Here is a 13,482-nt window from a genome sequence, read left to right on the forward strand (position 1 = left end):
GTTAGGGGCAAGTAGCTTCCTTCTGAGCCTTTTTCCCCTAGGCCCACACTTTGGGATCTTGGCCTTTAAGATCTCACTCAACACAAATGAGGCAGCAAAAATGTAGAAAAAGTTTTCACCCTAAGGCACTCACCCTGCTCTCTTAACTCCTGAGTTTCATCCTGATGGCCTTCAGGTCCTCAGAGTTGAGGGTCAGCCCCAGGCTAGTCCATGTCTTCTCCTAATTAGCACATGGACTAGAGAATGGAGATTACAGAGCACAGTTGTAGAGAGGTTCAATCTTGCACAAGATTTAGAAACAGAACATTTTTGCCCTTCAGTCCTATTTGTAACCCTTTTACTCCTGTCATTAAGAGCACCACCTCCTACAGTGGCCCCATTGTAGGATCCTCAGGGTCTCCATTTTAAAAGTTGTCCCAAAAAGTTTGCTTCAACATAATACAACAGTGGGGAAAATGGGTCATAAAGAATGGGTAAAATTTTGATTAAAGAGAACATTAGGGAACACTTTGCCTCAGCAAAGATAGAGTAATAGGAACAAAGCACTTGCTGGATTCAGAAATTAAAGTCATAGATCTCATTAATTGTGTGTGGCTTTAACAGGTTTTCAAATTGTCAAGCAATTAGAGCTCAAGTAGTAAGACATAAAGACCAAATATCTGTGACTATCATCACTTTCAAGACTGTCAAAACCAAAGTTTCAATGGCTTATGCTCTAAGGATGGTTGATTGAGCAGTATCTTGAGTGCATTTTATCTTTGATGGCCTTAACAAATACTTATGGAAAGCTTAGGGGGAAAACACCACAAGAGAAGATGGCTTATCCACACTCTTCCACCATTACCATAATCCTTCTAATAACAAAGTAAGAACACAGACATTGAGATTAAACAGGCAAGTTTTATTATCAAATTTAAGAATTCTACAAAAACTCAGTAGTATAGTAGTATTACTGTCTATCAAAGCTTTGGGCAGACAGCAATTTGAGGCATCAAGTACAAAGAATTTCTTTCTGATCTTAAGTGCCGGTTTTCACACACACAAAAAATTTTTTTTTAATTTTAATTTTTTTGTTTTTCCCTACTGAAGTTAAAGGGCCATTGCTGGTCAGCTGAAGAGGGAAATGTTTGGCTCTCCATTCAGGGTGTTAATCAAAGTAATGCAAACTAAAAATAGCAGCCATATAAATCTGCATGGCATTGCATCCAAGCAAAGGACAATGGAGTAACTTAAAGAAATATGTGGACTTAGTTAACCAAATCCTGTTTTACCCTTTGGAGTTACATGAGGCAGCAGTACTAGCTAGCTGGTGTCTAATATTGCACTTTTGTAGCATAAACACAGCTAAACACACAGTGCTCAACACTGACAGCATCAGTAGCTGCTCACAGACCGTATCAGTGTTTACCGCTCAGTATGGCATGCTGACTATAATAGTATGCTTTTAAGTTTTAATTATTTGACATTTAAGGCAATAGAGAAAAAGGTTTCAGGCTATCTTGATATATACAAGTATTCACTTCAGTCACTGTCACCTTCTAGAATAGTCTCATTTCTGTGACGTTAAAAACTATGGAATTTCTCTTATTAAAGTCCAAACCATCAATAATGAAAAAAAAAAAAGTACAATATAAAATAATACATATGAAGCCACAATATTCAGTTACAGTTAGAAATTACTAACTACATGTAGCTGCTTCATTTTTGGTTTTGTATTTTGGCCCCTAGGTCATTCTTACAACTGGTAGCTGCTGAAAAATGAATCCAGCTTTTTAACTATGTATGCTTTGTGTAGGGTACACCATTTTTTTCTAACTTAACCTATGGTGTTTTAAAATGGTTTTAATTGGTTTTTAACTGTAAGACATCATGATGGCCATCAGACAGAATATTAAAGTTTTATCTTTCATAAATTTGTGATTTATGAAGGGGGCATGATTGTGCAGAAGACAAGGTGATGGAAAGAAAAGAGCGAGAATACACAAAAATAAAGCTTCCATGACAGAATTCATGATGGAGATGGTAGGCTCTAGTGGAGGTTTTTTCCCAAATATCTAAAACTTAGGAAACGCCGATGACGACACTTTAGCTGGAAGTAATGGAGCCATCGGGTTTCAAATTCACATTTTAAATGCCTATTTGCCATCAGCAAAGAGCCAGGTATGCTGCTTCCTAAAAGGATTTGGCTTTATTGGCTCAAATTTTTCACTCCACCAAAAGATAGGGCACATGCCCCCTTGTCCAATCATTTTTGCTGAAAATACTGCAGCCCGAGTGTAGACAAACTTCCCCTGAAGTTACTAGAAGTTTTCTTGTGTCTTGATGGTATCAGGATCACCATACCTCTTTCAAACACTGAAAAAAATTGAATAAAAGGAAGTCTTAGCAGCCACAAAAATGGTTCAGAATTCCAATAGGACTTAAAAAAAAAAAAAAGGTAGTAAGAATTTTTATTTCACACACACCAAGTTGGCATTTACACAACAAATTCTTGGAAGATCAGTGTTGGCATTTTCCACAACTCCCTACCCTTTGTATTCTTGTGTACGTAATAACATGTATGTTTTTACCTCCCCAACTGACTCAGCTCCTTTGTGGACAGACTTCATTCATTCCTTAGTCTGCGTTCCCAAATTATCACAGCATTCTTTTTTTTTTTTTGTTTATTGTGCTCTAAGTGAAAGTTTACAAATCCAGTCAGTCCCTCATACAAAAATTGATATACACCTTGCTATATACTCCTAACTGCTCTCCCCCTAATGAGACAGCACACTCCTTTCCCCCTCCACTGTCTCTTTTCGTGTCCATTCGGCCAGCTTCTGACTCCGCATCTTCTGATAGTAAAAGTTTAGTACCATTATTAAAGTAAATAAGACCATTAAGACAACATTTTAAAATTAAATTCTAGTAGGAACATCAAATAATAATTTTTCCCACCCTTTAAAAAAAAAAAAAAAACCCCACATTCAAATCAATAAGAAGCACTGAGGCATGAAACACTAACATTTGAGCTCTACATGCCAGTGACTGGTTCTAAGCACATTATGTGTATTAATTTTTCATACTCACAACCACCCTATTTAGATCACCATGTTATCCCCATTTTACAGATGGGGAAACTGAGGCACAGCATGATTTGATTTTTTTTTTTTTTAAAGCAAGTAATTGGTAGATCCAGGATTTGAACTATGGCAGGTTGGTTCCACCATGCTATTTGACTTAGAGACAACGCAAAAACTTTAAAATAAAACCTTTAAATAGACATCATGCATACTTCCCATACATAAATGAAAAACAGGAGAGAACAGAAGTGAGGAACCTCCTAAACAGAGCTGTAATATGAGTTCAGGGCTGTTAACACTGAAGACAGTGAATGGCCTGGAAAGGGCCCTGCGGCAGAGCCAATGGGATGTGATGGCAGAAACCTGCCGCTAAGAATGCAGCTAAAGAGCTGGAAAAGCTGCTACCCTGGTTATGAGCTGCATTGGTTAGCAGTGGAGAGGCCTACGGCAAGGAGGCCTGCATAGCCAAGAGGAGCTGAGAGAGCAGTCCTGTACTGAAGATGGGAGGGACATGCTCTCCACTTCGGGGGAGACTTCTGGATTTTGCCTACATGCTTCCTGATCCTGACCCAGAGTTGCAGCCTGTTACTTCTTTAGTAAACCCCTTAACTGTAAGTACGGTCTGTGTGACCATTAAAACAAACTACCAAACCCAGTACAGAAGTAAAGACTGCCGTGGGGAGGATGGCTGGTGTCAAAATTGGTAAAATGGTTGGCAACTGGAGGTATCTCTGATCTCTACCACATATGAATCAGCTTTATGCTGATCCTGGTTCTTATTCCTAAGGAATCTAGACACGTTCTCATGCTCCTAGATTACAGTAGTTTATGGAGAGAGGTTGGCTGAGAGTGAAGCCAACACACTGATTGAGCCCTTGGGTCCAGCCAAGCCAGAAAGCCCTGGGTCTGTCGGTTATCAGAGTCCATGAATTCCACTTGCCATATTCCCAGTCCATTATTATTCTCCTAGGAAGCATCACCATTGGAGATGCTAAAAATCATACCCTTCATATTCTTTTAAAATGTGGAAGCGGCCAGAAGAGATTAAGATTAACCTTTTCAGTTTTGCTTTCTCTTTATCCCATGGAATTTTAGGGTGTAACACGGAAACTGCTAGCTAAAAAATCTCAGAAGGGGAAAATGTTTCTTCTCCCCTTTAGCTGCAGAAAACTAGTATGCGCAGACACTTTTGAAAGTTAAGAATTGCAAACATTCACAAAAGTTATCTGTCCGACATTCCTTTCCAGTAAGATGTCTTATTTTGCATTAAAACTGTCACTAAGCCCACTGCCGTTGAGTTGATTCCCACTCATAGCGACCCTACGGGACAGAGCAGAACTGCTCCATTCGGTTTTCAAGGTGCGGCTGGCTGGTGGATTCGAACTGCCTATCTTTTGGTTAGCAGCCAAGCTCTTAACCACTGTGCTGCCAGGGCTTCAAAACTGTCACTAAAAATGTTATATTACAAAGGATATCTTTTAAAATATCTGGATTTCACCAACTAGTATTCTGCCCTGCAAATGAAACCTTTAGCCCCTTAAAAAGCCTGCAATTCTGATTAGTGTCTTAATATTTTATTTTCTGATAATAATTTCAACATCACTTTTCTGAAAAGGCTTAGTCAGAGAAGAAACAGCTTCTTTTCTCTTATATATAACAGATAAAATGAAATTTGCAATTTATTTGTTTAATCAAAGCAAGTTTGATAATCTTTTCCTCATTTAAATCAATAGAATCTTTTGCTATTTTTACCTACCATTATAAATACTACTTAGAAGGGAAGAGAGGGAATGAGAGAGAGAAAGGAAAAGCTTAATTTTGAGAGCTATTTACTTCTTGTCCAAAAGATACCTATTAAAATAATTTTTTTTGGTCAGAAATTAAAGTACTAGCCACTGAATTGAACCAAAATAAGAAATTATAAAACCAGAGATTATGAGGATGCTTTGGGACATCTCAAGGACTTGTCAGATGTCCTTGGGGTCTCTCATGACAAAAAAGAGGCATTATACAGTGGTTTCTTATGGATAGTCAGTATCATTTGGGCTGATGGGATCAAGCCTACAAGAAGACAGAACAGTGTGATTGTTCTTACCACACCTTGTCATGGACTCTGCCTACATCAGCTGATTCTTTTACCAGCAGTGAGATCACCTTTTTCATTCAACAAATGTTTTCTGAGCGCCTACTCCATCATGTTCTTATTGGGTCCATGAGCAAGGTGGCCAAGACTGAAGCCAGAAGTCTTGGGTCTTCCCCCCTGCCCCATAGTTTTATTATCCATACATACATCTCTACAGAATGAAAATAAATTTGCCTATTTTTAACTTTATGTAAATAGAATCATACAGTAGGCATTATTACTTCTTTCACTCATATTTGAAAAATTCATCGATGTTGTGAGTAGATGTAATTCACTCATTTGAACTGCTACATAATATTCCATTGTGAAAATGTCTCATATTTATCCATCTAATTACTGTCATTCAACTATTGCTTGATATCTTTTCCATTAAAAAAATTACAAGCAGTAACACTATGCATACTCTTGTTAATGAGCTTCTGTAGGGAGTGTATCTAGGAATTAAATTCCTGCATCGCAGCATATGCATGTGTTCAATTTTAATAGATAATTCCAAATTATTTAAAAAAGTTGTATTGACTTACACTATCCTTAGTTGTGTATAAGATTTCCTGTTGCTTTATATTCTAATAAGTCACTGACACTGTCACATTTTTTAATTTGTGCCTTTCTGGTTGGTATGTAATAGTACTTCATGGTAGTTTTTATTTATATTTCCCTGACTACTAATAAGAAAACTACCGTTTGCCAATTGGATTTCCTCTTTTGTGAATACCTGTTCAACTGTTCCACCCACTTTTATACAATTGTCTTTTTATCATTAATTGCAGGAGGTCCTGGGTCTTTTTGTAGGCTTGATCAGTAACTGTATGACTTTGTGGAAGTTACCTAACCTCCTTGGGTTTCACTTCCTCAGCTATCAAATGAAGTCGTTAACCTGCCCCGACACCTCACAGGGCTGCTGTAAAGACTCGACTCAGACTGGGGGTGTAACAGTGCTTTTAAGAACATAAGCCACTCTGTTGGTATAAAAGATGACTGGTGATGATGAATTTGATATTTTTTTTATGAGCAGTAAAGAAGAGGAGAGAGAAGGAAAAGGAAGCTAAAGAGGAAGAAGGGGGAGGAAAGAGGAAGAAGGGGAAGAAAAGAGGAAGATAGGAGACAGGAAGGTGTAAGGGAGACCGAGAGAAAAAGGCAGAGGGAAGAAAAGGGAGGAAGGGAAGGATGAAGTAGAGGGTAGAGAAGAAGAAAGGAGGAGGGAAGGGAGGAAAAAGAATAGAGATCTTTGAAATCAGCCACCTGGGGGTTAGGATGTCACCAGCTGCCTGAGGAATACACTGCAGAGCCACTTGAGTTTGATGTTTTAGTGAATGCAAACTAGGAAGGTGTTGGGGGAGGGGGCACAAAAAACCCAAAACACATCACTCTGCTCCTGCCTGTACCTCCTTACAGCTCCTGCCGTATTTCACAACTTTGCTTTCTCTGTGGTGTTTCCAGAGGTTTAAAAAGTATTTGTGCATTTAAAATATCACTCCCTTTTAATTCCCCACCATCATTACCTGGGAAGTTTAAATAAGAAAAAAACAATTTTCTGCGTACAGACATCCACTGTACAAATTAAATCATGTTGCAAGGTTAAAACAAAACCCTTAAAGATTCAAAGTGGTCCATAAATCATTGTAAAGGATCATTAAAGAGTCATCTGAAAGTCATCAAAAACACTCAGTGTTCCACTTTTCAAAAATATATATATATACTCTTAACAATTATAGGTGTGAATCTGATGTCACTTTTAGCAATCAAACTGATTATCGTTAAGTAAATTTTTTTAATAGATTAGATGATTCCTAGAAAAGACAAATTACAGGAAGAAGGGATCAATAACACCCATGTTCTTAACAAAGACAAAAAGTAATGGGGGGAAAAACTCACAAAGTAAAAATATAAGTAGACTTGACCAGGTAAGAATCAAAACTCAGAACTGGGGGGAAAAAAAAGGGGATGAAATGCATTTTTGGACATGCGAGGATTCGATATTTACCTACTACTCATCCTACATAAAAAGAAAAAAATTAACATAACTAACCAACAAAGCTAAAAAGAAGGACAAAACAAGAATGTATAATTGGGTTTGATCTAGAAGATGCCATTAACACTAAGAAGAAATTAATGCATGGCTCTTGGCAACTGGGGGTGGGTGGGTGATGAGATCAATTTCCTCTGCCATCTCTAGAGGTCCAACACACTACTCTGTTCTTAATGTTTTCCAGTACAGCTGCCTTGAGTCAATTCCAACCATGAGGACTCTATGTCAGAGTAGAACTGCGCTTCGTAGAGTTTTCAGTGGCTGATTTTTTCAGAAGTTAAATTTTTAGCATCAATTTTTAGATAAGGCACAGAAGATAATAATTCCAGAACAAAATACAAATGTTATAAACTCAACAAGATCATAACAGTTTATAAAAATCAGGCATTTATGAGGGGAAATGGAGATAGGTGGCGTTCAAAGTACAGGCAGTCCCCCGATGATGAACAAGTTCTGGTCCTAAGTCTGTCTTTAAGTCAGATTTTTACGTAAGTCATAACTGTTAGGTATGGTTCGTATCTAATGTCAGTCAAATGTTTGTCTTATCATACAGTATATAATCAGAATCGACTCTATAGCAACGGGTTTAGTTTTTTGGTTGGTACCTTTCTTTGCATAAAAAAAAATTAAAGAAACACTTCCAGATACACTAAAACATTTTTAATATAATAATACAGTAATAATAACAATAATGCTTTGATGCACATCACAAAGTAGTGCACATTTGTTATTATGAACCATCCTGTGTAATAGGCTTTCCGGGGGTTGGTTCCTAACTATGGGTTGTACATAAGGTGGATATTGGACATTCCTAACCCAGGGACTGCCTGTACACAATTATTCGTCTTTAATGAGGTGAGTCAAATATGAGTTAAGGCTGATAAGTCAACAAATACGTCATTTAGAAAAACGATGGGAACAACCAGAAGAACAAGATAAAAATGGTTAAAACACTTACCTTTGAAAAATGGTACTAGAAGCAGAAAGGGTAAACAGAGGAAAACGTACTTTTCATTTTAGAATTTCCTATACAATTTGAATTTTGAACATTTGGAGTTAAAATCAATGGCACAACTGTTTGACAGTATTTTATAAGATCAATAAAAATATTTGATCATATTATGACATGGGAAGATTTTATATACATCAAAATAAAAGGTTAAGGGGAAAGAAAGTCCAAAACAACTCAAAAGCGTACAGAAAAGAAACATGAAGGAAATATTCATAGTGGTTATTACTGGATGGTGGGATTATTATATCTTTGTACCTCATTATATAGTCCGGATTCTTCACAATGAGCACACAGTGCTGTTATGATCTTTACCCCCAGGATTGTTAAGATGATTAAATGATATTATAATTTATGCCAAATATTTCACACAGTGCTCTGTGCCAATTTTTTAAAATTCTTAATACAAAGACAAATTAATCTGACTTTATTAGAATAAGAAAATGCAGACATTATCTAGATTTTAACAAACAAAAAAACCCATTGCCATCGAGTCGATTCTGACTCATAGCAACCCTACAAGCCAGAGTAGAACTGCCCCATAGGGTTTTCAAGGAGCAGCTGGTGGATTGGAACTGCCAGCCTCTTGGTTGGCACCCGAGCTCTTAACCACTATGTCACCAGATTTTAGGGCTCCAGATTTTAACAAGGCACCTGATAAAGTCTGGTCATTCTAACACAACCCATTACATAAACATAGGTTCAAATGGCTAACGGTCTATTTAAGACATTTCTAGTGTGATATCAAAGGGATCTGTATTTCTGGTTATGTCCTATTCAAGGAACTCATTTTAAAACATAATTGGTGTGCTTATTAAATTCATAGACAGAAGGAAGGGGACTGAATGATGAAAGTTTGGAAAGACAAAATACAGACCAAAAAGGTATCAGCAGGCTAGAAAATGTGCTTTCACTGCTGTGAAACAGGCTACAGAACACCTTATCCCCTTTGCAAAATTTTGGGCTTCATGCTCACTGGAGCATCAAACATCCTGAAACCTCACTGAAAATGGAAGAGAATCATCAGTTCCATCTCCAGGGAGATTGTTCTAACCCAGAACTGCGGTTTTCACATTCAGGATGAGGGGCTCAGAAGCCAATTCTCATTTCTCAAGGATGACAGAGTTTTGACAACCCCATTCCCAATTTAGGATACATATGGTTGAATCCCACAGGGTCCTTAACCATCAAAATGTAAACAAAGTTTGAAAATTACAGGCCAGCAAACCCCAAATAAAAAATGAAGATATAAGCCACATCAATTCCTGAACATTTCGCTTCAACTCTGTCTCTTGAGGAGCTTCACACAGAATGCCCATATCCTTTCAGAAATGGTTGTGGATTAATAGAAAACGAAGTACCTTATTTTCAAAGAACCATTATCAAGATAACTTCCCTCTAGATTTAGTTTTAGAAGACAAAAAAGACACGCGACAAAAACCTTACAATAGCTTTGGGATGAAGGACATTTAAAAGTATACCCGAGTCTGTATGCCCATGTGAAACAGAGCAAATGATTTTCAAATGGAAAAGTTTCCCCTTACCTCAAAATAACACAAAACTGTCATCCCTAAACATTGATTGGATACTATCTACTTAGATGACTACCTTCATTTCAGTCTCCATTCCTTCTAGGATTTCTGACACTGTTACATCACACTTAAGAAAACATGGAATCTAAGACATGTTCAGATTCTTGACCCCTATTTGCTTTGGCCTTTTTAATTTAACTGTTTACGTATATAGCCTTACCTTCTTTTCTGAGGATGGTCTAACTGCTGGGACCCTTAAATACAAACCCATTCTTTGGGTAGAGTCCTGGCCTGGTCACTTGTGTGTACAAGTCCATCCTCGGTTGCATACTAAAATGCAAGTTAAAATGAACAGGATCAAAAGATGGACAAGCTGTCACTATGGATGGTTAGTATTTCAACTGAATAGATCTACCAATAATATTAAAAGACATTTGGACCATAGAAAACAAGTAAACACTGGTATGAGCCACGGTCATAACTGCTAACCCCAAGACTTCCCTTAGCATGCCATACTGAACGTCTAAATACCACTGAAATCCCTCTGAGGATGGGAGTCAGATTGAACATGTGGGTAAAAACAGACATCATATCACAATACCTTAAGAGTCCAAACACTTCAGATCTTGCTAATAGTACAGTTTGCAGGATACCATAGATATAACTGGATATAAATCATGTGAGCACCAACTATTTGCAAGGTATTTTAAGATAAGCTCATTACCTGAGGATCTCCAAACAAGGAATTTTGAATAGTATTATATTTGTAATAGCAATCTAATGATCTAAATAGGGAAGTGAGTAAAAATCTTACCAGTAAGAAGCCCAAAGAACCAATGATTAAAGTTAGTACTTTGAGGAGAAACAAAAACTAGTGCTTATTGAAAATGTGAGGCCACTGTCAGTGAAAGTGAAAGGTAAGGCAAAGAGCCAATGAAAAAGTAAAAGCAATTATATAAAGATATCTGAAAACCCAAATGCCAATCAACTAAAACATATGTATAGTTTATCTTAGCGTCTAGAATGATGCGCTCACACCAGGTATTTTCATGTAGTCTGTCTTCATAAATTCAGTCCTTATTCTATTATCTCATTTATAAAAATGGGGATAACTTGGATACTTTTACTTTACAAGATTGCAGATTTGATACCATCTTGCTTTAACCATCAGAATTTTCCTCTTTTTATAACGCCTTGCTCTTTTTGGCTTTACCCAGAAAATTAAGTATGAAAAAATACAAAGTTGGAATACTTTTATTGAAGGAATTTTGCTAAAGGCAGAGGGCACATACACCCCCAAATTATATTTAAATATAGCATATTTATTAAAGGACATATGCCATTATTACATCAAGATTATAAAAAAAAGACATTGTGGTTTTGAAAATTAGGCAGTCAAGAGATTTCATTCACTCAACCACTATTGCCTGAGTATTTCTTAATTGAATATGACTAACATGATAATTTATAATAAAATATTAGAACATTCCAGAAATCAAAGTCATACCTTCCATTAGATTAGCAACAATGATAAATACTGTAGACACACTTAAAAAAAAAAAAAAAAGCACCCACGGATTTTACTGTCTTGTGACAAACGAAGCCACATCTAAAGAATTTCAAGCCCTATACCAAGTGGCTATCACCTAGATGACCAAAACAGGAAACAATAGATAACAAGAAGGCAAGCCTTAATGTAAGAGTGATATGAAACTAGGTTAGATATAAAAGATTTTGAATGCATGATTTTCAACTACCTTACTGCTTAAATTATTGAAGGAAGATATTAAAACCATTTGGTATACTGAATATTTATAAATAATTGAGGTTCCTAGATAATCTTAACTTGCTGATTCGGAGAATAAATTCCAAGCACTTCGGAAATAAAAGCCAAATAAATGCCTTGGGAGGTAATAATTTTTTTTTTTATCTATATGCTTGTAGTTTTACTAGGTAACTCTATTTTCAACTTTGAATGATTCTCCACAAGTTGCTAAAAAGATAAATGGCTATAAACTGATGTTATTTTTATCTCAGTTTTAAAGCATGTCAATCTTTTAGTTATAAATCTAGAAATAATTCCTATTACTTGCTTTTGGTAAATACCCACAAAACACAGCCATAACATCCTTCAATAATAGGACCAATTTTGTTCAATCCCATTACCAATCTATGGGTAAAACCGCTTAATTCTATTCAGTGTGAACTTACAAGTTGAATAGTGGTTGGTCGAAACAAATTAAAATGAATTAAGCTAACCACTAAATCTGACACTTCCTTTGAAGGAAAAATAAAATACAATAATCAAAACTGTTTTCTCCATGAGATTAAACAGCCTTTATAATAATAGCTTTCAGCTGAAGTCTCTACTTCTTTCTAAACGACGATCTAATGATTCAGACATTAAGTTTGGAAAGTAACATTTTACCCCCTGAAAGGCTTCTGATAGGCAGCATAATTGTTAGAGAAGAGCCAAGAATATACTGACCTCTGAAAAATCTTACTTCCAGTAAGAGCGTGCTAAGCCAAGCAGTATTACTATCGACCAGAGATTGTCTTTATTTGTCAGAAAATATCCATCTCTTTTATGTTAAGGGATGTCTTATGTTAAGACAAGGATGGCAATTGGTAGGTTTGGGGCACATAACATCACCACTGAGATAACCTTAGCTTAAATCACAATCCTCCACGATTCATGTATACCAAGCTTGTAAACCCACTCCAATAGTGAAACTGCCTCAGCGGACAGACAAAAAACCTAACCCATTGTTGTCGAGTTGATTCCAATTCATAGCGAACCTCCAGGACAGAGTAGAACTGCCCTATAGGGTTACCAAGGAGTGGATGGTGGATTCAAACTGTCGATCTTTTGGTAAGCAGCCTGAGCTCTTTACCACTGTGCCACCAGGGCTCCTATAAATGCACAAAGGCTATTTTAATTTTTGACTGTTAGGCCTGTAACAGCTTCTCAACTCGAAAGACTCAAAGTTCAGTTCCAGGAGGAAAGAGGACAATTTTGGGTTTTAGTAAAATAAAAAGACTGCAAGTTACTTATTTTGAGACACTGAAGAAAAGGAGTTCGAGCTATAGGTAATTATGTGATTCGAAGAAGGAAAAGTATCTGCTTGTATGAGACGGCAATGAAGAGATTTTGCTCGCTGACAAAGAGGTCTTCCCAAGAAACTTCTCACTTTTCAGCTTCAGACAGAAAACAGCTGACTGACAGACACAGGCAGTGGTAGAAAAAATTGCCAAGCACAATGTTTGATTCACTAGAATTAAGAGTAGGTAATTTCTCACCAGATATCCTGAAGCTCATTTTAAAGTGTTTCTATCTAAAGATTTATTGAGTCCCCTATGGGTTAGGCAGAGGGCCCCACAGGTAGGCAGAGGCCTCTAAGCACTTTGTAAATATTCACCTCAAGTGTTTAAGTATTTTTCAGGGAAAGATTATGATACAGACTTTGAGGAAAATTCCTTTTCAGCCAATCCTATTTGTAAAGAGCTTTTACAAACTACCTCCCTTTTCAAAATAAAGCGCTAACAGATCAGAGTTGCGAGAATTAAGACAGCACAAGCAAGCCCTCACCTTGTGAGGAGGTGAGTTAGAAATTAGCACTCACACAACTAGTGTCCCCTGGGTTTGCCTCCAGATCTTTTGGCCTTCATAAGCAAATCCATCAGCATATATATACATGTGACTTTCA

General features: G+C 36.9%; 1 protein-coding gene across 6 annotated transcripts in view; it reads right to left on the reverse strand.

The window, feature by feature from the left end:
• Positions 1 to 897: 897 nt before the first annotated feature.
• Positions 898 to 13,482, reverse strand: part of ESRP1 (epithelial splicing regulatory protein 1) — a 59,914-nt gene continuing 47,329 nt past the window's right edge. For 4 of the 6 annotated variants that reach the window (XM_049854563.1, XM_049854562.1, XM_049854565.1 and 1 more), the window contains 2 exons: positions 9,996 to 10,105; positions 898 to 2,355 (listed from right to left, as the gene is read on the reverse strand). In XM_049854563.1, the coding sequence (XP_049710520.1) occupies positions 10,031 to 10,105 (75 nt within the window). In that variant the 3' untranslated portion in view covers positions 898 to 2,355; positions 9,996 to 10,030. The remainder of the gene's footprint in view (positions 2,356 to 9,995; positions 10,106 to 13,482) is intronic. The other 2 variants (XM_049854564.1, XM_049854566.1) reach the window with 1 other exon arrangement.

This window comes from Elephas maximus, chromosome 15, assembly GCF_024166365.1.
Source record: "Elephas maximus indicus isolate mEleMax1 chromosome 15, mEleMax1 primary haplotype, whole genome shotgun sequence".
Lineage (NCBI taxonomy): Eukaryota > Metazoa > Chordata > Mammalia > Proboscidea > Elephantidae > Elephas > Elephas maximus.